Source organism: Oreochromis niloticus, linkage group LG8 (assembly GCF_001858045.2).
Source record: "Oreochromis niloticus isolate F11D_XX linkage group LG8, O_niloticus_UMD_NMBU, whole genome shotgun sequence".
Classification (NCBI taxonomy): domain Eukaryota; kingdom Metazoa; phylum Chordata; class Actinopteri; order Cichliformes; family Cichlidae; genus Oreochromis; species Oreochromis niloticus.
This window is the reverse complement of record NC_031973.2, coordinates 4,512,692-4,539,463: the sequence shown is the minus strand read 5'-3', so window position 1 is coordinate 4,539,463 and position 26,772 is coordinate 4,512,692. Positions and strand designations below refer to the sequence as shown.

At 41.0% G+C, this 26,772-nt stretch overlaps 1 protein-coding gene across 1 annotated transcript in view; it reads right to left on the bottom strand.

Annotated features, from left to right (window-relative positions):
• Positions 1-26,462, bottom strand: part of LOC100696279 (corticotropin-releasing factor receptor 1) — a 93,336-nt gene extending 66,874 nt beyond the window's left edge. Inside the window, exons 1-4 of the mRNA XM_005453701.4 lie at positions 25,613-26,462; positions 16,089-16,176; positions 13,414-13,473; positions 12,925-13,050 (exon numbers count right to left, since the gene is read on the bottom strand). Coding sequence (XP_005453758.1) covers positions 12,925-13,050; positions 13,414-13,473; positions 16,089-16,176; positions 25,613-25,642 — 304 coding nt within the window. The 5' untranslated portion in view covers positions 25,643-26,462. The remainder of the gene's footprint in view (positions 1-12,924; positions 13,051-13,413; positions 13,474-16,088; positions 16,177-25,612) is intronic.
• Between the last annotated feature and the right edge of the window lie 310 nt (positions 26,463-26,772).

Sequence of the window (26,772 nt, the reverse complement as noted above, 5' to 3'; positions counted from 1 at the left end):
ATTTTTCATAACACCGATCTCACATCTGTTGTTTTCTGTGCACATTAATGCCAGATTTGCCTTATTTTAGTGTAGTACAAGTAGAAAATGTTATTTAGATAAGTTATCATATTTAAGTGTAGTCCTTGTTTTAGTTATAATAATCTTGGTTGGACCTGCTATAAGCTCCATTGACACATATCTGCATTTGAACATGCAGCATCTGTAGAAAAGAGACAAGGTTTTTAAATACTAAGAGTTTTCTGGTTTTAATTCAAAGCCCATGATTTATTGAACAGTGATGTTTAAGCAGGAATTTGTTGCATGCAGGTAAACAGTTGGGGTTGAGGACAAAAGAAGATTTGGATTTACTGAAATTCATTCCTCAAACCCAGAGATATCATTCCCAATCCGTAACATGCCGACGATTTGTCATATAGCGTCGATATGTTACGTGTTGGGATGAGAATGTGTTGTAAAACCATGGACTACTGTGTGAATCTGCAGTTCCTCTAATGGCCACTTGAGGCTGCCTCCAAAATTGATTCACACCTACAGGCTCTCATGTTAAATGTCCAGTTTTATGGCAGAATTAGACAGGTGTATGACAGGTGACAACACGGGCAGCTACGCTGGTACACCTGGGCCCGTCTGTGGTGTTACACCTTTGGGGAGCATTATTTAACGGATTATCTTACAAATATTATGACCTGCTTTGTGCTTGCACTATACACCCATTCTCCGTCAGTTTCCAGTTCATTGTAGGCTTGAGCCTTGGTGGTTCTTGGGTTATTCCCACAAATCCTAAACAGTTAAAGGTGACTGTTTACAATTATTTGATCTGATGATCTTGGAATCCAAGGTTGTCTAGAAATGGCTTCAAGAGACCTTCGTAACTTTTGCAAATCTTTTCTCCTTCTTAGATCTTCACTGAGTTCCTTGGACAAGGATCCAAGAGGTCAGACAAATACCCGGGAGACTGTCCATTCAGGGCATTGAAAGTCAACAATAAAATTTTAAAATCAACTCTGAAGTGAACAGGGAGCCAGTGAAGAGAGGCAAGCATGCATGCAAGCATGTTCACGTCTTTTAGTTTGTGTCAGAAGACGAGCTGCAGCTTACAGACCAGCTGCAGTCTTGCAACGCAGGTCCAACATATAAAGAGTTACAATAGTCCGGCTGGGATGCAATAAACGCATGGATGGCCTGTTCAAAGTTTTTGAAAGATAAAAATGATTTCATCTTAGATAAAAGCCTCAGTTTGAAATTGCTGTCAAATATCACCCCCAAATTTTTGGTGTGCGACTTAATAAAAGGCTCAAGACTGTGCAGGTTAAAATGAGAAGTGCTGGGATTGCCATTTGGTCCAAAAATTATCACTTAAGTTTTGTTTTCATTAAAGTTAAGGAAGTTAGAGGCCATCAAGGATTTAACTTCACCAAGACACTGAAGTAAGGTAGCAGAACAGCGTCTCTTCAGTTGAAGATAGAGCTGAGTGTCATCGGTGTATGAATGGATAGAAATGTTATATTTTCTAAAAATTAGACCTAGAGGTAACATATAAATAGAGAATCAAATTAGTCCCAGTATAGATCCCTGGGGAACACCACAAGAAAGGGGAGCTAAGGAAGAGATAAAATCTCCAAAGCTCACAGAGAAAGTCCTGTCAGATGGGACCTGAACCACTCTAATGGCCTTGGTCCTGCAATGCTCCAGTTGCGAGATCAAGATGTTGTGGTCAGCAGTATCAAAGGCAGCTGTCAGGTACAAACGCAAAGGCACAGCTGAGTCTCCTGAGTCAGTGACTAATAAAAGATTGTTAAAAACCTTTATCTGCGGTACAGTCATTACTGCAGACACAGTCAAAAACAACAGCTCAAAGAAATTAGCATGACATTCACGCCCAAAGTGAGTATATGTAAACTTCTGACCTCAGCTGTATATGATGGAGGCAATTTCAAGCATCAGATTTCAAAACATGATAAAAACTCGTCATGTTTGGCTCCACTTTTCACAACCTCACAGGCTTGAATTAATTTTGTGGTGTCTGACAAAGATGGAGACCAAGATTTTATTAGAGCCATCTTGAACGGCGTGACGTGTAATAAAGTGACACGAGCGCCTTAAGGCAAACGGGTCTCGATATAGTGCAGATGCAGTGCATCAGTCACCTCTGCAATCAGGCCAAACACGTCAACCTGGGACAGAACATAACATGTATATGTTTACAGGTTACGCGGCATCATCTGGATGCAGCTCAAATGTCATGTAGGCTGTAGGAAATGGACCATGATGCCATCTGATCAGCAGCACATGGTAAATACAGACAGAGGAAAAAGGGTGAAAAAAAAGAGTTTTATATAAGATGGACCTATAAAAATCTTTCCAGATCACAGTGTGACCTGCACAAAGATGATGAGAAAAAAACCTGTTACAAAACAGCCGTCGTTCTCATTATTTCACTGTTCATCCAAAACAGTTGGCTGTGGTAAATTTCTAAATATCCAGCCATGCCCCAGATGACAAATACATCCACCAGCCACTGCTTCAGGTACAAGCACACTAGTAACTGAACCGCCTCGGTTCTTTGTGGCACATGTGTTGGAAATATTCTTCAGAGATTTCGGTCCATATTGACATGATAGCATCACACAGTTACTGCAGATTTGTTGGCTGCACATCCATCAGGCAAAGCTCCGTTCCACCACATCCCAAAGGCGCTCTGCTGGATTGAGATCTGTGACTGCGGAGGCCATTTCAGTACAACGAACTTGCTTTGAGAATATCTCTGCTTTGTGACATCCTGCTGGAAGCAGCCATCATTAGATGGGTATACTGTGGTCATAAAGGGCATGGACATGGTCAGCAACAATACTCAGGTAGGCTGCAGCGTTTAAATGATGCTCAGAGACTCAAATTGTCCCCACATCATTACACCAGCCAGCAGCCTGAATCATTAAGGATCTATGCTTTGATGTTGTTTATGCCACCATCACGCCAGCCTACATTTTCCAGTCATCCCTTATCTAGTTTTTTGTTAGCCTGTGTGAACTGTACCCTCAGTTTCTTGTTTTTAGCTGACATGAGTGGTAACCAGTGTGGTCTTCTGCTGCTGTAGGGTTTAACATGATGCTCTTCTGCATACTGTGGCTGTAACAAGTGGATATGTGACTTACTCTTGCCTTCCTATCAGCTCGAAGCCGGCTGGCCATTCTCCTCTGACCTCTGACATTTTCACCCAGAGAACTGCTGCTCAGTGGATGTTTTCTCCTTTTCTCTGTAAACCCTGGAGATGGCTGTGTGCTGCCGATCAGCAGTTTCTGAAATATTCAAACCCACAGCCACTCCAAGTTACTGAAATCTCCTTTCTTTCTCATTCTGATGCTGGGTTTGAACTTTAGCAGGTCATTTTTGTACAACTCAAGTTTGTATAAAAATGTAGATCTAGTCTTTTTAAGCTACTGACAAAAGCAAACACAAATATCTATATATATGGATTAATTAAGTGATAAATTAACAAAGGCTGTGTCTGTGGGCTATGCTGAATCTCCTGTATCCAGTCTTGGTCTCACATCTCATTTTTTCATGTTTACAGTTAAAATTTTCATTCCTTTAAAGGCCAACAGGAACTCATCACAGTAATTTCTGCTTTGTTGTGTGTCTGCACACAAGCTGGTACAACTCCTTTGGTACGATTTTTGGCTGAATTCCCTTTAATTTGTTAATTGTGGCTCCATGGATGACTGCAACTAAGCGTTTGCGTTGTAGGGACTCAGAAAAATGACCAGCTGGATAAAAAAGCATACATCATGACTGCTGGCACGAGCTCCTGCAGCCTTTCTTTGTGTGCGTGTGTGTAAAAAATCTAAAATTAGTCTTTAAAGTGCACACATTATGCTAATTCCTAGCTGCATGTTTTCTCACAGAGTAGCTTTGCATGATCTATCCACTCTCACTGACATCACACAGAGCCACAAGCAGAAAAGCAGTTTGAAACCTGAATGTTTGGCTCACTATTTTTACATACTCTGACATTATTTCTAACTGTTTAATACAAACTTCCACAATTATAACAGTATATAAGAGAATAGGTACTCTCTACAATGGCCACTGAGAATGAAAGGGTTAAGACTTCTGCCAGCGATTTATTCATCTGGCCTAATATAATCAGTTTGATGAATAAAAATGATGCAGTGAAAGGAACCATACATATCCGCTCCTTCTGTCTGGCTCAGCAACTTAACTCTGCGATTTGTCACCATCTAATTTTGGAAATCCAGTCGGGTACCTCAGCCCTGGATTCATAGAAGTGCTGCTATTCAGAGCAGGGACATGTTCAACCCTGCGTCACAATACATGTCACGATTACTTCTGCGTAGTGTTTTTGGTTTTGTTTTTGTCGGCGTTGATCAGCCACACGCACACACACACACACATTCGGCTGCCTGCTCTGGGTAATCTGCTCTGAATACAGTTTTGTTCTGATCGTCTCATCCAAATGGGTCAGGATGAGGACAAGTTTGCTGCATAGCAGCCTTAATATTGTGGTTTTTGAGTCCGGTTCATGACCCGCTGTGTTATCTGTAACTGGAGCAGAGAAAAGAATCAACATCACTGTTGTAACTTCCAGTTTAAGACCCTTTTTTCTTGTCTGTAAATCTTTTCCTGGATTAGTCTCTGGCACTGGTGTTGATCTGCGGTTGAAATGTAGCCAAGATCTTTTTTTGTACCCGTAACTCAGACTAACAGGGAAGCTGACTTTTGCACTCGTGGACCTGAACTCTGGAATAATCTCCCTCTGGATCTGAGGACAGCAGAACATCCACTCAGGCTTTTAAGTGCCCACTCAAGACTCACCGTTGCCCTCGTCTTCACCTAAAGCCACTTATTACTGCCCCAATACCACTTACTGCTCCTTCCCATGCCAAGATATACTTCACTGTGATCGCACTCAGACCTCGTTTCTTCTTTTGGTGGTTGGAAAATATGACTTATTTTCTTACATGCATTGAATTCTTTTTATTATTATTCTTATTCTTTAGAATCACACAAAGTAGCACCTTGAACAAAATAAAAATACAATAAAAATCTTTAAGAAAAATGATCAAAAACCAAGAGTGCAAAGTGAAACACTGAAAGGTGATGACATTTTGATTTAGCAGTCTTCTAAATTCTACTGCTGCTAAGAATAAGAACCCAGATTTAAATAACTGAAATTCAAAGATTTTGGGGGGTTGTGAATGATTTTAGTCACATTTTGACCAAATGGGTAGTTAATTATTTTAATTTATGTACTAAAACACCCTGTAAATTCTAACAACATTTTCCAGACATTTAAAAACATTTTCTAAAAACCTGCTGCCATCTTTGAAGTAGCATTAACCCTGATTCCAGATCATCTGAAACCACAAAGCCTCATGTTTCAGATGGTGGAAACCTTTTTACGGTGCCAGTCTGTGTTTTCATGCTTGGACTCTGCTAGAGCAGCTTTGCATGATTCACAGTTCAAAGTAATCCTTGTTTATATCACACTGGACCACGGTGGAACCGCCTAACTCTTCTTCAGTGTGAAATAAACTCTTTCCATTTTTAAGCAAATGTTATTCTGATTGGCTGACCCGCAGGTAGGTGGGGCTTCTACGATTGCGCCTATGCGCCTGATATGATAATATTGGTGATATCTGCTCTTACTGACAATATACAAAACAACAGGGTATAAAAAACTCACTGAAACTGAGCTTCTAGGCGTCTGAAGAGTTATTTATATATCAGTAAATGTGAATTTAACAAACCATAGAGATCCTTATATTAAGTGTGGATAGGGTGAGTTTAGGTTTGCTGCGAGTCACATGCTTAGTTTGAAAAATTTCTGCTCAAACTAAGCACATTTCTACCCTTTGCTACTTTTCTTTATTTAACTCTTTTTTTTGTAAAGCACAGAAAACAAGACTAACAATGAAAAAACTACAAACTTGTGTCTCTTTCGCTGTAACCCAGGCAGAGCGTGGATTCAGTCTCAAGCCTGAATAAACAGCTGTAAACTCTGCAGCTTAAGCAAAGGCTCCGTAGCTGCACTGGACCTTATCGACCACAGATGGTGCAAGCTGATCTTTTCAGATCTGATCTCTCTTAAACTTTGTCACAGTTACAAACCCCGAGACATTTTCCTGTCAGGCATAATCCCCAAATTTGAGTCTCTGCAGTCGTGTCCTCTGATACAAGGAGAGGCTGAAGCTCAGGACATGTTAAACAGCAGCACACAGAAACAGAAGAACTGATAGAGATCGGGGTGGCAGTAAATCTAACTATGAAATGTAGTGGAACAAATTTGTAACAGGCTGTTTTAGCCTGCATCTCCACATTCTTTGGTTACTATTTTGATTCACGGCCACGTCGAGCGCTCGTAAATATCAGGCAACGCTTTTCGACGCCTCCACAAAACACCTCGTTCTCTCAGCTGTAAAAGCTCCTGTAAGAAATCCAAGTCCCATTCATAACATCTTACATGTGCTCGTGGTTAAAAGAAGGCGCTTCATTTACTCCCTGGAATGTGCTGAAATTATCATTAGACACTAAACCCGTGATATATGCATGAGCACGGGATTTGTAATTCTCACACTGGGATAATCCTGATCTCGCTTTTATATCTTCAGCTAGAATGATTTCATGATGGATGGAAAAAGTGAAAAGTTTTGGGGCAACAGTGATCATTAAATGAGTGTTCGGCCACATCAAAACGCACATCTTCCCAAAATCTACTACGACCTCCAGGACGATGAAACTAACTGGTGCCATTACAGCTCAGTGTGTTTGCTTTCAGGCAAATGAAAAGATCTGACCTTTATATTTAGGAGAGGAGCAACACTCATGGCCAGAAACAGAGAGCACTTTATATCATGGCAAAATTCACTCCTCTCAGTAAAATGTGCAGCAGTCACAACCTCCAGTCCACTCATTTGTTATTTGGGACATGGATTTGGCTTGTGAATGCAAATTTCCCACCCTTACGTTTTTGTCCTTTAACACAATTTTTCACTTGTCTCGTCTCATGTGTCCTGATTCGTGTCTGTGTACGCAAACGTCATAGTTTCCACTTTTAAATGGTAAAAAAGAAGTCCACATCTGGTTGGGGGAGTTTGGCGAGGGAGGAAATCATAGAGACGTGGATTTGCATCTCACACGTAACAGATTTTTATACTTCATTTTTTTATACATTAATAACTCAATTAATTATATGCTACTTGCCATTTAATAAATGATTTGGTTAAAGTTGAGGATACATCAGGTCCATCCTGAAGATCCTGGAATACCATGAAGATAAACAAACAAGATCATTTATTTTATTATTTCATGTTTTGCTATGAGACTTGGCTGTGTCTATAAGCTGGAAATCCTGACAATAGATGAATTAAAGGCATCTCTTTTATTAAGTTATAAGTTTTCCATCCATTTTACACATCCTGTCTCGCTGCCTGGACACCTATAAGGAGACTTGTGTACTTGAATGGTTGGTGAGTAGTTGCAAGAGGTTGCTTGTTGTCACTGTATTGCTGCGTTTCCTGTGGTTTGCATGGGAGATAAAAACGCTTGCTAATTAGCCAATGAGCTCTGGTGAAATTTAAAAAATAGCAATGCAAACCAGAAATGGATAAAGTTGACGTAAAAGCTGTGCCTCACTGCTGAAACCACCGTGTTTCACAAGGTGTGACTTTTACAGTGACTGCAAATGTTTCTGGTTTCACAGTTTCACTGCTGCTAAGTGAGAAGTCTGCAAGTGTTTGCAGACAAGTTGCAGTGTGCTTGCTGCCAGAGCACCATGTAGGAGCCTTTCAGTGCAGCATCATGTACCTCTTTGTATTTCTTGTTTTGTAGGCAAGTGGATGTGTGTCGCTGGGTAAAATTGGTTTTCCCAGTGACAAGTGTTTACCAGGCAGTTACTGACCAGTTGCTACCCCGTGTGCCCGCCGCTTATCCAAATCACAGTCACTGTAGAGCTAGAGCCAGATGACAGACAGTGAGAGGTGGAGTACACCCTGGACAGGTACACGTCAAATACATGAAGATACATTTCGAAACTGCATACCTACAACCAATTTAGAATCACAAACTAACCAAACATGCATGTTTCTGACTGGTGGTTTCAACACATGTTCTCTATAATTACGGAGATTTTTATCATATTCAAAGCAGTTCTCTTCAGCAGCATGTAAATGTGTTTGTGCTTGTTAGCTACGCTGGTATGGTAAATAGATGTCCACAGTTTTCACACTGAGTCCATCAAGTGCAAAAACAAAGGCTTGTCCAGTGTGTTCTCATCCTCGGGCAACAGTCCTTCTGCAGATAAGACCACTGCTAGAGAGAGTCAGTGCTGTGTTTAATTTACTATTTGCTTTTGGGCACTAAAAACTACTTTTATAAGTTCAGGAAAACATTGTGTTTTGGATAAAACATGTCTCCTCATAACACAACCATGTGTTATGCTTTTCCTTATTTTTTGTCATATTTATACTTTTACAACAATGGATGCAGAATTAACCCTGCGAGCTGAAAGCTCGGGCTGCTCCAAACACTCAATTTCAGCCAGTTTTTTCTACACTTGGCTCTGGAGTACCACACACCTGCTGTTCAAACCTTTAAGGGCCAGCCAATCAGATTAAATATGGCTTAAAGAGGAGGTGTTAAAAAAAGCTTATAGTGGATGAAATGAGGAGTAAAAAATAACTATTTGTGCAAAGCTACTCAAGAATAAAAGAAGTAACGTGTGCTTCTTGATTACTGAGCTCCATCACATTTTAATTTGGGTGTTTTCTGAGTAAAGTTACAGTGAAGGAAAGTTTTTAGCCCTGGCCTCAGAGTTACAGCATCCCAGCGACCTGCCAGCGTCAGCTCAAAGTGGTGACTGTACGAGCCTGAATGAAAATTGAGAATTAGAACGTCCTTAACTGACGCCTGACAGGAGTCTTTAAGGTCGCAGGGAGCGTTTATCTCTCACATCAACAACCCATTGTGCATAACGAAAGGACAGCAAACAGCTCGAGTATCTCTGCTGACCTCCGCTGTGAAAATCAGCAATCAATACTGATTAATAATGCATTCACGCTAAAAATACACCTCAAATTATAGCACGCCGACTTTATCTGTCGTCTGTTTTGCTCATATTATCGCAGAGGATTTAATGAAACTTAAAATCAGCATTGTGTCATCACCCTGCATCCCGAACAGCTTTCAGCTTCATCCACAAACGCTTCCTCCACTGTTGACCTTCGCTGGCGTAGTCAGCTGATGGCCGGTCTTTTTTAGGCTTTTAGGCTACACTTCAATGGAGATTATGTTAATCCTGAAGGTGAAATGAACCTCGCAGTGTCAAATTACTGGCGGGCCTCGGCTGAATTGCAGCGCGGCTCGCTTTCTCTCTCAAATGGATTGTCTGGATCCTGTGGGAGGTTTAGACTTTAAATTACCAAGAAACATGCAGGCTTTCATCTCATAAATTTAGCTATTTGTGTTTACTGTATGTCTCTGAAGGTCTGTGTTACCTTCAGAGTGCCGCAGTGTCCCAGCACACATCACAGGCTGCTGATCCACGTTGGATGAGGATAATTGCCGGGATGCGTATTGTTGCACCCAGTAAATCATAGTTAATATTTATAAGACATGCTCATATACAGTCTTTAAGCGCAACACTAAATAAATATAGATCTGTTTAATTATAAAACTTGTTTAATTCTTTATAACTTGGCTTAAATTGTGTGCTTTATTTTATCATAAAAATATAGTGCTTTTGAAGGTATAAATTTTCATTATGCTGAATTCAATTCAAACTCCATATTTTATTCATGGACTCAAGTAGCTTGCATGAGTTACAGTTCACAAAATCTTCTTTCTTTCTTAAATGGGGCCTTGGTGCTACTCCTCTGTATGAAACAAGCTGTTCTAGCTCCACCCCTTTAAGACAAGTTTCTTCTGATTGGCTGAAACCCATAAACAGAAAGGTTTGAACAGTAGGTGGAGCCGTATGCCTGAGATGACCATATTAGGGATAGCCACTCTCTTTGACATCATACAGAGCCGAGAGTAGAAAACACCGTCTGAAACTAAGCTCGTGACCTCATTACTGACCTAATGTTGTTTCACCTTTACCTTTTTTAAAACTTTATATCACCGTTTGTCTCATGAAGCACTTTGCAACTTTTCCTTTGAATGGTGCTGTATAAATAAAGCTTATTATTAATATTATTATTGTTTGAAACTATTCTCAGGTCAATGTCAGGCTCAGTTAGTACATCAGGATGAGAAATGCACTGAAGAGCTAGTGATCAGGAGTGGTATATTATTTCTAGCCTTTCTTTCTCTCCTCTAGATAAAGAATGCTTTGATTCATCTTGTTCATCCAGGTTACATTCAAACTTACATCTTGGAGCCACTCAACAAAGACTAGACATTGAGAAAAGGCAGCTATTGAAGCATAGAAAAATCTGCTCTGAATTTAATCTTGCAAACATGAAATTCATGGTAAATTCAATAAAACTTGACACTAGTGACTGACAGAGGTCACAGTGCGATGGTGCCAGGGGAAGTTGTCCGTAGACGTCTGTACAACCACGCTTCTTTTTTCCAACCAGAGAAGTCGCCACCTTCTAGAACTTCTTGCGCCATCTGAACCACCGAGTGAGCCACTGTATTAGCTCCAAAACACACAAACAGCACTGTGGAGAGGGCCAGTTTAATGACTTGAAGTAGTAGATGAGACCGTGCAGAGTCTGAGGCATCAGGTAACCTACCAATCAACTCTAGTATGCAGGTGGATACTGTTATAGAAAAGCAACTTTCCCAGAGTTGATGCAATGATGCAATAAAGATGTTTATTTGTGCTGTAAAGTTGGACATTTTAACACAGCGGTCTTACTCGCTGTTGGAGCCTTCCTCAAGTGGCCGTTAATGGAACTGTGGTTCTTTTTGGCTTCATTTTTAAGCTCCAGAGGTTTCCTGTTGTCTTTTACATACAGTCTGTGCCAACAGCCACACAAACTAGAACAAGAGTAGCCCACATTACTAGCTGTTCCACATATTTTTGAGTCTGCCTCCAGGTGACATTAGATGGCTCCAGTAAGCAGACATGGATTTTTACTGACGCCCTACCTCGTCTGGTCTATTGTGCAGAAGTTTTAATGGTAGCACTGCTGTTGTTTGAGAGACCGAAGCATGAGCATTTATGTCAATTTTAGGATTTCTCACATCGTGCAGAAGCAAAATTTCCTCATTGATTCAAGAAACTGGGAAACTTCAGTGGGACCTGTGTTATTATTTGGGAGGTTATCCAACGGTACAGGTCCTGCTGTCGTACTTTGAATGGCAAAAAAAGCACAAACAGGACAAAGCCTCATGATTCAAACTGTAAACCCCTTCGAGATGTAAGACCCACAGCAGCTAATGGTCCTGGGCACACAACACAAGGGAACACACATGTCAAATCACTACGTGCTGCAGAGTATTTTCACTGGAAAATGCTTTTCAAGCTTTCAATATGTGTGAATGCTAAAGGGTTAAAGTCTTTGGTCAAGCTGAAAACACTGTGACCTTGTTTGCACTAGAAATGCCTTCATTGCGGTGATAAAATATCCAATAAAGTGTTAAAAACGAGTGATTATGGCTGAAGTTAGCGGAGAAAGGGCCTCTGAGAAAAGTCACAATTACAAAACAAGTACAAATGCAACGCACGTACACATTTTTCTTTGTCATTTATGACAGAAAGCTGAATATACTTGTGGTTTGTGGTTTTTTGTAGCAGAAAATTAGCAATTTTAAACATGCAACATTGAGTTTTAGGAAGATAATAGCAAGTATTCTCACACTATCTGGGAAAAAAATGATCCTGCAGGGAAAATAACTAAACGGTTTCACGATCTTAATCTCTGATTGTTGCTGCAGCCTAGCTTCACATTTTTGAGGCTTCACTGTTTAAATAAGGGCTCTGTACCCTTAAATTGCTGAAAAAAATCTTTGAAGATACATTAGGAATGCTGCCGAGGGCTCCATTCCTCTGAGTGGCACGAGTTTGACTGACAGCTCCCAAAGGGCCACAACATAAACAACCTCCTAACTCATAAGTTAAGGGCAAACAGTGTTTTATCAGCACTTAGAGTTTGACCTTAGAAGAAACTTTTTTAAGGATGAGCTGAAGAATAGTTTGGCAGAAACATGAACCACCTCTTCTATCTGATTTAGACACACTGTGCATAAATAGTCACTTCTTGAAGCCAGGCTTCAGTTTTTTTGTGGAAATATATGAAGACTAAACTGCGGCAGGCGAATTTTCCTCCTGTTCCTCGATGTTTCCATTGTTTTAACCCCTCCTTTTTTTATTTAATCCCGCCAGTCTCTCTTGCTACTGTCAAAAAGCCTTTTAAATTACAACAATAGTTTATATGCAAATGGGCCACAAAGTAAATTGTAGTTTCATTTTTTAGCATTTTATTAATTTTCCAAGACGAAAAAAAACAAACAAGACAATCAATTGTCGAGTCCCGGAGAGTTAATAGGCTTAAGCGTCTCAGACAGCGGTGATTTATCTTTAGATTTTCTCTCTGTTTCTTTTTTTTGGAATCATTTAAGTCCTGATACAAAAGCATCATTTTTCACAGCGGGTGCTCGCCGCGCCTCGCCTCGTCATGTTTTGTTTTGAGCTTTGACACTTCATGGTGTGTTATCTGCACTTGTGTACACTTTTTTTCTCTTTTCTGCATCTTTTGCTAATTTGTATGCTCATGCTAATTTCTGTATAAACAATTACGCAAACAGGATTTGCCCAAGGGAAAGTAGAGTGTGGGGGTAGGGCGAAGCAGGGTGTAGGGATCGTATTAAATCATGTTTCGAATCAGTTGTGTCTGGGTTTGCTGTTTTCTGCAGGCAGGCAGGCGGGCAGGAGGTGACAGCTTATTGACTTACTGGTGGTGTTGTACCGGACGCCGTAAAACATCTCAGGACAGGGTCGCGCCACCAGCTGCCCCGCGCTGCTCCTGGGCCAGCAGGTGCCGATCCCATCGATGGAGGTTTCACAGTAGATTCCTGAGCCTGAAGCGCGGGGACAGAAAAGCGTCAGACACGGACATGCACGCATTCCTGTCATGTTTCATAACCGCATATAGATGTCATGAAATCCAGATAATGCTCCAAAGATCCTGGCAACAAATATGGTATCAGAATGAGCTGTTTGTGTACACAGGATTTAATGATTACTCCTGTGCTTTGCCGAGCTGAACGTCGTCTCCTGTGGCACTACGCCACGTCTATTTCCAGCATTGTTTTCCTCTTTGATGTTAGTCCTTTATAATCTGAGTTCCGATCAAACTTGTTTTCCCCTTGCGGGGTATCTAACAACAACTTGGCTTTGCAGTAAGTGTGCGGGGAATCGGTTTCACACGCGTCTCAACTCACCGCTCCACTGGCTTGTGGCGTTACTCAGGGTTTGGTTCCAGGTGGCGGCCAGGGACTGCACTGCAATCCAGAGAGAAACAGCTTCATCAATAACCTCTATCATTGTTTGCTCATTTTAGAAGAGGCAATGAAAATCTCATTAGATTCAGCTTAACAGCTACAAAGGGTGAGCACGAAAGGGCAACGGTAAACACTGATGACAGACCTTTCCTCCAGCAATAAGGGGACGGTAGCAGCAAATATGAATCTAGACATGCCCCGAGGGTCAGACTATTACTCCTGTAATAACTCAAGAGGAATTAGATAAGAAGGATCCGGAGATAAGGACGTTCTGCAGGGGGAAAGGTGACACTTAATTTTAATGCTTTCATTTGAGGTTTCCAAACCACTTTTCACACCCACGTGTGGCGAGAAAATGAAACAAAGTAAAATATGAAAAGTGCATAAAAGCTGCCACTGGTCATTTGTTCAAATGCACAAAAGGATTTTGTTTTACATTTTTAAAAGCAGGGTAACTTTAACCGTTTAAAGGTTACAGGCTGACACACAGTGAGGGAAATAATAATTATTTGATCCCCTGCTGAATGAACAGCCTCTAATTTTTTGCTAGTTTCATTTTAATGACAAGAAAAAGAGATTCGGGCAAAAATCCAGAAAAAAACACACATATTATTTAAAAGTTATAAATAGATTTGCATGACATGACTTGGCAGGTTTGAGGTGTGAAGTCTGGTTAGGCCACTGTATAACTGTATGACTTCTTTAGCTGCTCCTTTGTTGCCTTGGTGATATTGTCATGCTGGATAAACCATCTTCAGACCTTTATGATTCTGGATGAGGGAAGGTTCTCATCCAGGGTTTTACGGTACACGGCCCCCTCGACGTGTCGAAGTCGTCCCGTACCCTTAGCAGAAAAACAGCCCCAAAGCATAATGTTTCCACCTCCATGCTTGACTGTGGGGAGCTCTTTGGGTCATACTCAGCATTTCTCAAACACGCGGGTGGACTAGAAAAGCTAAAACTCGATTCGGGTGTCATCTGATCACAGCTGCAAGATTTCTGTCCATTACGACGTCGTGTAATTTCACAGATTCTTTCACAAATAAAGGCAGATGGCATTGTTGGGGATTTTATGCACCTGAGGGACTGAAAACAGGTGAATTTAAAGGTTCAGAAATATGGCCCAGTACTTTTGTTTCGATCAGGGATGTCAAACGCAGGGCCCAGAGGCTCGAGTGGCACTTTGGAGACTTTGCAAGGTGAATTTTAAAAACAAAATGTACCAGTTTTCCAGATGTGGAGTTGTGATGTAAGTATTATTAGAGTGTAATAGAGTGTAGCTGCTTAGTAGTTGAGTGTATTCTTGCTTACTTACATAAAATCACACATTAACCTCTCAGGCTGTTTTCAGAATTTACTTCTCTTTCTTTGCATATGGAAAATAGAAAATTTGAACAGGTTAACATATGATTTACTGCTTGGGCCCATTTGATTTCACCTGTGTCTGTCAGCCGTGAACTGAAAATGAGATAATCCACTGGCAAAACCCCTGTTTCTGCAACCAAATAGAAGATGCTTGCAATTAAAAAGAATTTGCATGAACGTAATTATCCTATCCAAACAAAATTTTATAGCAGTTAACTAAATATGAATGTGACATGTGACATATGGATGTGACGCAAGTTTTGCATGCCACTGAGTTGAATCTCGAGGCGCGGGACTAAAAATGTCACACATGTCTCTATTGGCCAAGATTGGAGCGACAACTTGCCAAAATCCACAGTTCATAAATAGCAGAAGCAGAAGACAGAAAATAACTGTGTAGTCATGTTATGTTTAAAAAAACACTGTTTCTACAGAGAACAGAGTCGACTTCATGAGAAAAAAATTCACAAATTTGGATTTATAATTTATAAAAACCTTTAAAAATAAAATTATTTTCATTACTATTTCTGTTTCTGTGGTTTGCATAAAAAACCCCATTAAAACAAACCCATATAATTCCAGTTAAGCATGCGATCTTTTATTGGTTTAATAATTTTATAGCCTAATAAACTGGATATTTTTGGGTTTTGGACTGTTGACATCAGATAATGAGTCATGAACATTTTTCACAATCTCATTAAAATTTATTTAAATAACATCTTAACAGATTTACCAAAACAAATAAAGATAATTAAAAATAATAATTTAATATCCTTTGCAGATAATTTCTGATGAATTATGAAGCGAATGAAATCCGTTCAGCTGAGCAGGGTGACAGCATGATAACAGAGCGTTATCATTACTCTGTTAAGAGTTACCTGGAATGATTTTATGACCATATCCTGGGGCAAATAACAAGAACATCATTCCTGTGCATTTGTGCATGCTTGTGTGAGTCCTCTGGGTGTGCTGCAGAGGTCTGCGAGGAAACGAAATAGTAGGAAAATACGGTTTTCCAATATCCACAAGGGGGAAGTTGTGACTGAGGATGAGGGTTTGACATTTAGTGGTTATGGCCATGAAATGGAAAAGACTGAAAATCAATTCAATCTCAAGTGTACTAACAGTGGAGCAGCTAGAACAAACTGGCTGGACAGTACTGGGAAATGAGCGCCTTTTAAAAGCTTGTAACAGCTGCTGTAGCCGTGCTGCTGTAATAAAAATCCAGCTGATGTTTGTTCAGAACTTACACGAGACGTTCCCCGACAGCATGAGCAGAGCTTCACATGTCAGATCTGCTAACGAAGCTGAGGGCAGGAGGCTCATGATGGCACACACCTGCAAACAGAGGAGAGTCACAGAGGTCAGCTTTAAGCACTCAATCAAATATCAGAATGTCCTGCTCTTTCGGTCTGACATGCACACATTAATTAATAATTAATCATACAACTTTACTCATGACTGAGAAGATTTTATTGAGCATGCTTTGGCGAATTGTGATGTAACTTGGGAGACATGGCATGACCGCCTTGCCTCTAACAGCCTTCGGAGTGACTGATATGTTAAGAACCTTCCATAAAAATTCAAAGGATGCGACACTTAGACGGAGGGCTTTGACTCAATGCCCTCTGCACTCCCAGCATCAACAACGAGCAGCACGAGCTAACGGTGTCTCATCTCAACTGACAAACATCAACATCACAACACATCTGGCAGTCCTATTCTGCCACATCCAAGTCGACTTTGTTACCATTAAGGCCGGATAATACTCTGTAATATCAGCTGGTGTAGTACTTTTTTATAAAGACGTGTGTGGATGTGGAGATCAGGCCCGAGTGAAACGGATTTTGTAGTTTCATGATATGAAGCTCTGCACCGTCCCACAAACTCAGGTCCGGAGGTCTGCCTCCCTGAGAAAGTGTAAACTAACCTAGTTTTACTAGCTAGCAACAGGAGTGAGAAGTTCTAAACCCAATTTTGAGTTTAAAACATGCTTTAAGATTTTAACCATCTCTGTCCAGCCAAGCTGTTAGCCAACCTTTTCCCAATGTAGACAGAAACATACTGTTGGTTGCTACCCCGACCGGTTGCAGCAGATGGCCCCGCCCCTTCCTGAGCCTGGTTCTGCCGGAGGTTTCTTCCTGTTAAAAGGGAGTTTTTTCTTCCCACTGTCGCCAAAGTGCTTGCTCATAGGGAGTCATATGATTTTGGAGTTTTTCTCTGCATGTATTATTGTAGGGTCTACCTTACAATATAAAGCGCCTTGAGGTGACTGTTGTTGTGATTTGGCGCTATATAAATAAAACTGAATTCAATTAAATTACTGGTAAAAAGGTTGGACCAACTATGTACTCGGACTGGAGTAAGACACAAACAGAGTCACTTAAAGCAAATCCAACAACATGTTAGCAGCATAATCAGTGACAACATCCACACAAAGTTCACTCCGTGTACAAAGACTATTTTTATCAGTCCTCCAATGACAACATGACGCTGTGAGTATGAGCTTTTGATATATTTGTTTTTGGGGTTTCTTGCTCATCCTAGATTTTCTTTTCTGATAAAAAAGATGATTTTAACATTTCTCATGATCAAGTTTTCCGTTGCTATAAAGTCCTGGAAGGACGTCAAGCAGGCGGCCAAGTAACAACAAACGGTCAGCCAATGATGATTCAGTGTTTAAAGGCTGGCTGGAATCACATAGTTCGCATAAGAAATGTGGAAATATATTGCTTTTATAATTTTCCCACACTTCCACTGTCTTTTTGGTCCAACAAAACAAAACAAAAGGGAAAACGTATATTTGTCGCCTTTTCCTCAGCAGGTAGCTGCGTGCTAATGTCAGTGAAAGGACAGCCTTCACGTCACGGAAGCACTCGCATCACTCTGAAAGCTTTTGTGGATGAAAAGTAAAACGACATTGCAGTGAAATGCAAATTGTGCCTGGGTGATAATAAGTGTCTGTCAGCTGCAAAGAGCTCTTCTTCACATTTGATCAAGGACAGACACTCAGCACAGCAGCTCCATGGCTCCAGTGCAGAGGAGGAGGATGCAAAGAATGAAAGACCCGTAGTACCAGCATCCGGCTAGCTTCACTCCAAAGGAAATTAATAAGCTTGCTGCTGGTTATGTAGTGGAGATGCTACCAATATGAACGATATGCAGCGAGGTGATGTCAGTTCGGTCAGGATAACCAAAGTGTGCAAACTTTTGTGCCAAAGTTCCACAAAAGCACAAAAAAGTTCCCGTTCTCAGCAGGTGACTCTGTAATATAAAGTATTACTAACAGTTAAAAGAAGTAAGCTTGAACAGAGCTGGGAAAAAGTTTTTACCTCAAACAAATTTAAAATTTTAGACTAAATACAAATGCAGTTTTTACATGATGAGTCAGTTTTTAAAGGGAAAAAAGCTAAACAAACATAACTGGTCCAGTGTAAAGAAACAAAAAGGTAATTCTTGATTCGTCCCTCACTGTATGATTAACTGCATTTTTTTGGAGGTTGAGTTTAATTTCACACACACACGCAGGCCTGATTACTGCCAGACCTGTGGAATCAAGAAACCACTTAAACAGAAGCTGCCCGACTAAAGTGCGGCACATCATACGACGATCTAAAGATACAGCTGAGAAACAAAGTCACTGATATCTGTCAGTGTGGAGAGGGTTGCAAAGCCATTTCTGAGGTACTCCAGTGAACCACAGTGAGAGCCCTTACACAGTTTTAGGAAAATACTCTGTGGACCGACGAAACAAAAGCTGAAGTTTTGGAAAGGTTTCAATCCTGTTGCATTTGGCATAAAAACTAACAAGAAGATCATACCAACGGTCAAACATGGTGGTGGAAGTGTGATGGCCTGGAGCTGTTTGCTGCTTCAGGACTTCGATATGTAACAGGACAATGATCCACTCGTTGAGCACTCTGAATGACTCGAAATAGTGAAGGTTTTAGAGTAGCCTGGTCAAAAGTCTTAAAAATCAGAACAAGATGCTCTGGTATGGCTCATGCTGGAAAACCCTCCAATGTGGCTTAATTAAAACAATTCTGCAAAGAAGAGGGAGCCAAAATTCCTCCACAGCGCTGTGAAAGTCTCTTTGCCAGTTATCGCACATGCTTGATTGGAGTTCTTGCCAGAACTGAGACAAGCAGTTATTAGGTTTAGGAAGCAACTGTTTTTTCACACAGGTGTGGTAGGTTTGTATTAAATTGGGTTATTTTTGTCTAATATTAAGATTTGTGTGATGATCTGAAATATGTAAGGTGACAAATATGCAAAAATCTAAGAAATCAGGAAGGAGAAAAATACTTTTTTACAACATTGTATGTAACAAGTTCCTCGAGATCTGCCATTAGATCCAATCAGAAAAAACAAACTGAACTTTAGGGATCAAACATGCTCCTGTATCATTAGCTCGTGTGAGTACACCCTAAACGTGGGATCCTTTACCAATATTTTATTGTGTCTCACAAATGCCTGAACACGAGAGCCAGCAGCTTGGAGGGAAACAGCTGTATTCATTGCATTAGGAATGAGAGGAAGTGGGCTTTTTAAAACAAAATCATATTAGTGTGGAAGACCTTTATGGTCTCTGTGTGTTGTTTTAAAAATCAGTAACTGCCTTCTGTCCCTTGAGTGGATGATGCATAAATTAAGAGCTGCAAATGCCCCCAAAATTTGGAGCATTTCATCATCTGCACTCACAGCCCACTAATCTCATGTTTACTGATACGAAGAAATGACTTCTTAAAGACTTTTGATGCTAAATTTAAAGTCTTTCTGTTACTGGATCACGCTACTATCAGCCTTTTTTCAGCTATGCAGGAGGTGAAAACACTGAATAATGCAGATTTTTCTTTAAATCTACAGACTCTGGGTCTCAAGAGACGACAGTTGATAACAGCATTAGATAACATCTGCTCTATTCTGGGACGGAGAACAGGAGAACCTGTATTTATGGCTTTGTTAAATGCCAGCACAGTGGAATTCAGTGTTTGGATTAATATTTCATCCAAAGAAAACTGACATCCCTTCGTCCTGGACCACTGACTCGGCTGGAAAGCATCCAAATAATGAAGGCTGGCGACACAACAAGAAAAAAAATAGTTCTGCACCGGTGACATCCAACCGCTGATTCACAGCTGACTTCACAGCATCTGTCAGCACCCTTTTACACGAGGCGGAAGAGACACAAACTGTAAAATATCATTAGTTTTGATTTTGTTCAGCCTCTCAGAGTGACCCCAAACTCTGTTACATCTCTGCGCAGCTGTCCTTGGCATACAGGCTGATCCCTGCGGATCCAAGAGGGTGGCTACAATTACCTGTGAAGCCAATGCTTCATTTCCTCTGTAAATAAAACATCCCCATTAATAATACAGCACGTGAAACGTTAAACATTTCACCCGTCTTCAGAGAGAAAAATGGAGGAAAGAGTGCTTTAAATTCATCAAAAATCTTCACTTTTTTTCCTGTATAAAAAGCACATTCATACCTGCTGGTCACAGCAGCGTCAAGCACTCGCACTGTATGAAGTCACATCATATAAAATACTAGAGTGGCCCAGATTTCACAGAAGGTTTTTCTGGGTCGCTTGCTGCGTCTGTTTCACGCTCAGTGAGTCCTGGGCAGGTATCAGGGCGCAGAGACTGACCGTCCACCTCCTTCCATTTAATTAAAAACTGACACACGATGTAAACAGCAGGATTTTTCAAATCAAAGTGAAAGAAATACTCAGTCTGTAAACTTTATTTTCTGTAGCATCACAGTTCCATGATTAATTTCTTTAACTGGAGAAGAAACTCTTAATAACTGGCTACAAATACAGGGCAGCAAAAAGTCAACTTTTGCCATAAATACATATGAACTGTTTTAGCTTCTGTTAATTTCTCTAGAAAATTATATTTGGTTCTGAAAAAGTTTAGAAATACTCTTAAATGGCCTTTACTGTAAGCACTCGCCTGTGTATAAATGTCACACTGCTTCTGGCCCACACCTCGTATGTCATGTGTGCACATTTTCCACGTTTTATGTGCGATTAAATGGCATCAAATCATTGAGGTTCAGGTAAAGGACAGGCTTGGGTCATTAGTCACAAACACTTGGTGTGAAATGTTCATCCAAAGTTCAGGGAAAGGACGCAGGTTCAGGATGAAGGAATGAGTATCCCAAACAAAAAAAAGAGTGGCTTGGTGGATTTTTGCACACTGTAAACAAGAAGCAAAAAAAATAAGAAACAATCAGAGTGGGGAGAAAAGAAGCAGGACTACCGACTAATACACGGGAATAACTTGACAAAGGTGAAACTAGCAAGTTTGGAGAAAACTATATTATAAAGGTGGGGAAAAAAGACAAAGACAGGAAGACCAACACATAAAAAACTTTCCAAAATAAAACAGGAAGTGACAATAAGTATGGCACAAGAAACATCAAAGACAAACAAGAAACTAAAAGAGGAAAAGGTGAACATTAAACACTAGTCCTTAGACATTAATGAGAAAAAAATGCAAACTAATACCAGCTTTGACACACAGAGGGCGCTACAGAAGACGGTTCAGCCACTGACTGATTTAAAGCCTTGATTTGTCATCTGGGATCAACATCACTTTGTTTTTTGCATTCAGAAGTGGCCATATTTCCACTGTGGGTTGGACGCTGTTTATGCATCCATAAACTGTACAACTGCAACAGACGAGTAAAACCAAAACTGGAGCACAGACTTGTTGTTTACCTCACAGCAGGCTTTATTATTAGAACAATAATAAGATTTATAATTTTAAAAAGTCTCCAGAACCACAAACTTGCTCATGAGGTTAATTTTAGTGACTGAATTAGCAGACATGATGCCACAAAGGCCAAAGGCGGCCACCAGTCAAGCGGGAAAAATGTGTATTCCCTGATCAGCTGATGAGTTTGGGGGTAATTGCTGGGAAATTGATTATTCAGCACTCATCTGCACAGGCTTGGAGACGGTCAGCGACCCTCTGGTAACCGCTGGTCTGCAGGAGAAAATGCAACTGCTGGCAAGTGGAAACCGTTTCCCTTACAATAAAGTTGGACCTTTGAACTTGAACATTATCTGTTTGTGTTTTTTGTTGCTTTTGTCTTTTTTTGGTTTTGTTTTTGTTTTTGCAGCTTGGCTACTGGTGTGAAGCGCGTTTTTGCAGGCAAGTTGGCATCTTCTATGCAAACTACAGGGAACCACTACAATCCTCTCGTAATCATAAACAAGAAGCCCCTGGTTTGCAACCAAGAATATACCTTTTTCCCCCCATCAGTGGACGCTATATCACATCTAACATGGCAGACAACTCTTGAGCAATGTCTGTATGATGCCACATGGAAAACTTCCATAGGGACTGACTCACTTTTGGACCATGCCTCAAGTGGTCACTAGAGAAACTGCAGTTTTTAAAAAAAATGTTATTTTAGTTTTGCCAATAAAAATCATCTTTACAAGTAAAAAACTTAATACAGTATCAGGATGATACTATATCATGACAAAGATGACAAAGCCTCCTTGTTTTAAGTACTTTTACCATTAAATGGGTGGCTACCCTGCCTGTAGCCCAGCTGCCACAGAACAAGAGGCAGGGTTCACTGTGGACAGGTGCATGTCTCACCTTAGAAATTATATTAACAAAATCCCAAAAGCAGTATTTCAGTACCATATGCATGAAAGAGTATACCGCCAGTGATGTACTGATGTTTCAGAAGCATTTATTTTACTCTATCAGACACTGAACTGAAAAAAACCCCAAAAGAAAAAAAATAAAACAAACAAATCTCCACTTCTTGTTTGAATCACATGATCCACATCACATGAGGACGCTGCATAAAAACAGTGGAGGAAGAGGCTTCCCAAGTGGGCACGCTCGGGATGGATGCCTGAGGACGGGCACAAAGCTGCTGATCCCAGACTTTCCTGGGTCCCATGTGCCATTTAATGCCTCTTTTCATGCATATACTGAGCATAATAAAGTCTTTTTTTTTTACAGCTTACAGTCCTCTTACCCTTTTTTTAAAATTTGAGATTGTATCTACATACAAACAATCTCGTGCTATGGCATACAGTCTATTCAGAATGATTCACAGTTGCTCTTGCCAACAAAGTGACGGATCAATGCCTCCAGTATTTACTCTAATTCAGTTTTTAATCCTCTTCCTTTTAATTTAGAGAATCATTTTGGCTGCACTACAGCTGAATACCGTCTCCACTTTTAAAGGGTCCTCCGGCATGGATCTGCTGCAGGACAACAGAGTCGTAAACCAGCTTTCGACAGAGATTTATTAACCAGCATGAGGAAAAATGCTGAAGCACGAAAAAACAGCAGCAGGTTTGAGGTGTGGTTCACCTGCGAAATGTCTGCTCGAATGTTTCTGCTGCTCGCTCAAACGTGACTGAACGAGGCAGCTCTGGCATGAATGATAAAAATCTACTCAAAATAAAAGCAGGTGGAGACAGGTGGAGGTGTATATGAACGATGGCGCAGCATAATGTGGAATCTATTGTGTTTATTATGAAGAACAGGCAGTAATAAGGGTGTCGCCACATACAGGTACCCACAATAACCGTAACGTTCTAATCTCTGGATCGTGTTTCACGTGATGCAGTGTTTCGCAGACTTCTGTCTCTCTCCATTTTTCGATACTTGTAAGAATCCACAAATGAGACAAAACACAGTAAACAAAGCAGTTAAATAGTTATTATCATTCTAGTTATAAAGATACCATAATTATGTCATCACTTTGAATCATTTAGTAAAAATCTGTCATTGTGAAGCTCAAAATTACACCTGTCACAGCTTACACCTGCTGAAGGGCGGCTCAGTAGAGCCTTAACAGCAAGAGGATACCTGGTTTGAAGCTCCTGATTGGCTGCTGATTTTCTGTGGAAAGCTTGTAGGTTCTACCCAACAAACAACCTCCTCTGGAGAAAAATTAAGCGGAATTGGTGCCAAATGTGCAGTTCCTCTAATGGCCTCTAATCCCCACAGACTCCCATATGAAAATGTCCAACATTAACTGATTTAAAAGCATGTTTGCAACCCGACCACCCTTTGGTGTCTGCTAGTCATCACCTCCACTAACTTGACTCTTTAAACTGGACCTCTCCACCATGTTTGTGCTGTTAATTCATTGATCTGCCAACAATAAAGCCTGCTTTATTTTACCAGATGAGATGTTTGTGCATCAATGTTGAGCAAACTTCTAGTATTGTATTAGTGTGTTACTTTGCCCTAATGAGCCAGTATCTGTTTCTGTGCCATCATAGTTTATGGATGTTTATGAATGCAGCCTGCTAAGCAAGCTAGTGAGAATTAGCTGATGAATCAGCACTCCATACTTTTATTCAAATATGGTAACTCGTGCTTCCAAAAACCTGAATACACAGCTTCAGCCAAAATGCTAATGTGGAAGCTTTAATATACATCCCATCTTTTATATACAATCTTTGGTTCTCCCTACACTCCCCACAGTCCAAACACATGAGCGTTGGGTAGATTTGTGACATCGCTCTGTGATGGCATCCTGTTCGAGGTGTACTTGCCAACAGCTTCCTACTCAAACTCAGATGGGTATCTAAAAGTGATGACATATATTAAAATAGATTTTAAGAGAAGTTACAGCCACCCAGCTTTGCATCTAAATTTGATCGGCTCCATCTATAATTCAGTGCAAACAATGAAGACATTAATCTGATTTAGGTGAGTGTGCAAAGGCAGCACTACGCAAATACTTCACTCCTTAACTGTATCAAATTTTGCATGCATGACTTTTACTTTCCACACCGTTAAATGGCCCCATTTCCAGCACAGAAATCCACGCACCTTAAAGCTGCACACAGTCCGGTGTTTGTTCTTTTATGACCTCAGCAGACATTCAGTACGCGAGCTGCTGTGAGTGTGGGGTCTTAAATCACAACAATGGGGACGCGAATAGAAAGCAGGGGGATTTTAAAAAAGGGCTCACGGGATTCTTAACTATTCTTAGTGCAGCAGCACTTTGCACAATGGGCAGGAGGTGGATGAAATAATTCACCTCAGGCATCTACAACATCAGCAAGTGAGTGCAACAAATCACATGTCCCTATTCTTGCCTCAGCTGGCTCTCCATTTTGCTATGAAGGGGTCACAGCATGAGTGATATCAGATCTCAGCGTTATGGGGCTGGAGAAATTTCAACATCACCGCGCTCGCTTTTCTTCTTCGACATTAAAGGAGTGCACTTGCTGCATTAAAGCACCCAGTTTCATCTCAGAAATGTGTCCCAGATCCGCTTTTTGCCCCTTTTCTACACCAGTGCTTGAGCTCCAGTTTCAGAGGGTGTGGAATCGTGCCATTGGGATCGTTTTTCTCATGCCACCTTAACCCAAAGTCCTGGTTCAAGTTTCAGTGTTTACAGGTAAAAACGCACCGGCACGCTTCAGCAAAGCTTCAGCGCTTAGTTAAAGTCATAGGACGCAAAGTGCTATTACTATATATTTAAACATAAAAAAAGAGAGAGATTATAGTCCTGGTTAAAACATTTTAGTTCAGACAAACAGGATTCTCGTCCCTTTAATGAAAATTAATTTTAAATAGCAATCTGAGACAGAGACAATATCCAAACCCGACATCTGGATGGGGTGATAGTGTTAAACCCTTCATATCAAGACGGTGCTCAGCTGCAATCAGCGATAACAGCACAGATTTCCCCGAGCTGTTATTAGGACGTTTTAATTAAATGTCCAAAGGCGAGAAGACGAAGCGGAGGCGCAAAAAGACGCAGAACTTACCTCCAGCAGATAAAAGCATTTGCGACGCATTTCCAGGCCTTTTATTTTTCACATAATTTCCATGTGTGGAACTAAATGTCTTCTTGTTACTTCACTGAAGTATTTTATCCCTGTGACTGAGAGTGGAAAAAGACCCAGCAGCGCAGTTTTCTGATGGTGCTGACTGAACTGTACCCAGAAAAAAAAAAAAAACATACAACCGCGTGGCCGGGTGTAGATGTCCGGGTAATGTCAGAGGTTAGACACTGTCAGGATCATTTAATGAGGAGCTGCGGAGCTGGGGTGTAGCAGCCTTTCACCTCTCTGGTAGGGTCGGTTTCCCGTGAAATCAACTCGCTGCCTCCGTGAATAGGACCGGAATCCAGACTGGAGACGCGCGCACCTTCCGACAAACAATATCGCACCTTTAAAGCTGCCCACGAACTAAAACTCCTTTTCCACGCATGGTTTGCTCGGCAGGTTTCCCCGAGCTACAGCCTAACGTCCGCCCGGCTTCCCATCCAGCTTCTGACTCCTGCGCGGAGCCGCCGCGGTGGTGCACAGCGTCCCCACAACGCGCCGCCCACGTTGTGCCACTTTGTCGAGTGTATCCAGCGCGACTGAGGAATAACTCGATTCCTCTGCGTGGAGTTAATTATGCAATGACTGCCCGCTGTTCCAGACCCTAATCTTTAATCCCCCGCGCAATCTAGACGTCACTGCTGCGAGAAAGTTAAAAGCAGACGAACCCGGGGTGAGCTGCTTGTGAAAGGCTCCGCGCGCATCGCTGTGCTCTTATCAAGCATCCAGGAGAAGGGAACCCTTTTAACATGTGCCCCCATTTCCAGACGAATTAGTGCCAGAGCGCAGAGTCAACAGATTTCGCTGTGAGCCAAGATCGACAGATGGTTCCCAGTGTGTCAATAAAGTTAAGCATCCCCGGGGATCTTTTTAAATAAAACCCAGTGCAAATGAGCGTCAAAATCACTCTAAATAAAACCTCAGTGGGAAAGAATTTCGACTCCAGCAATTAAAATAATTACAAATAATCTTAATATTAAAGTTCTCATTAGTGTGCGTGGGGGTCCCAGAGAGGTTAGAGGATAAGAAAAAAAATGCTTATTATTATTTTTTAATCAGTTTTACTCTTAATAGATCTCCTCTTGGGTGGGTTTTTACTG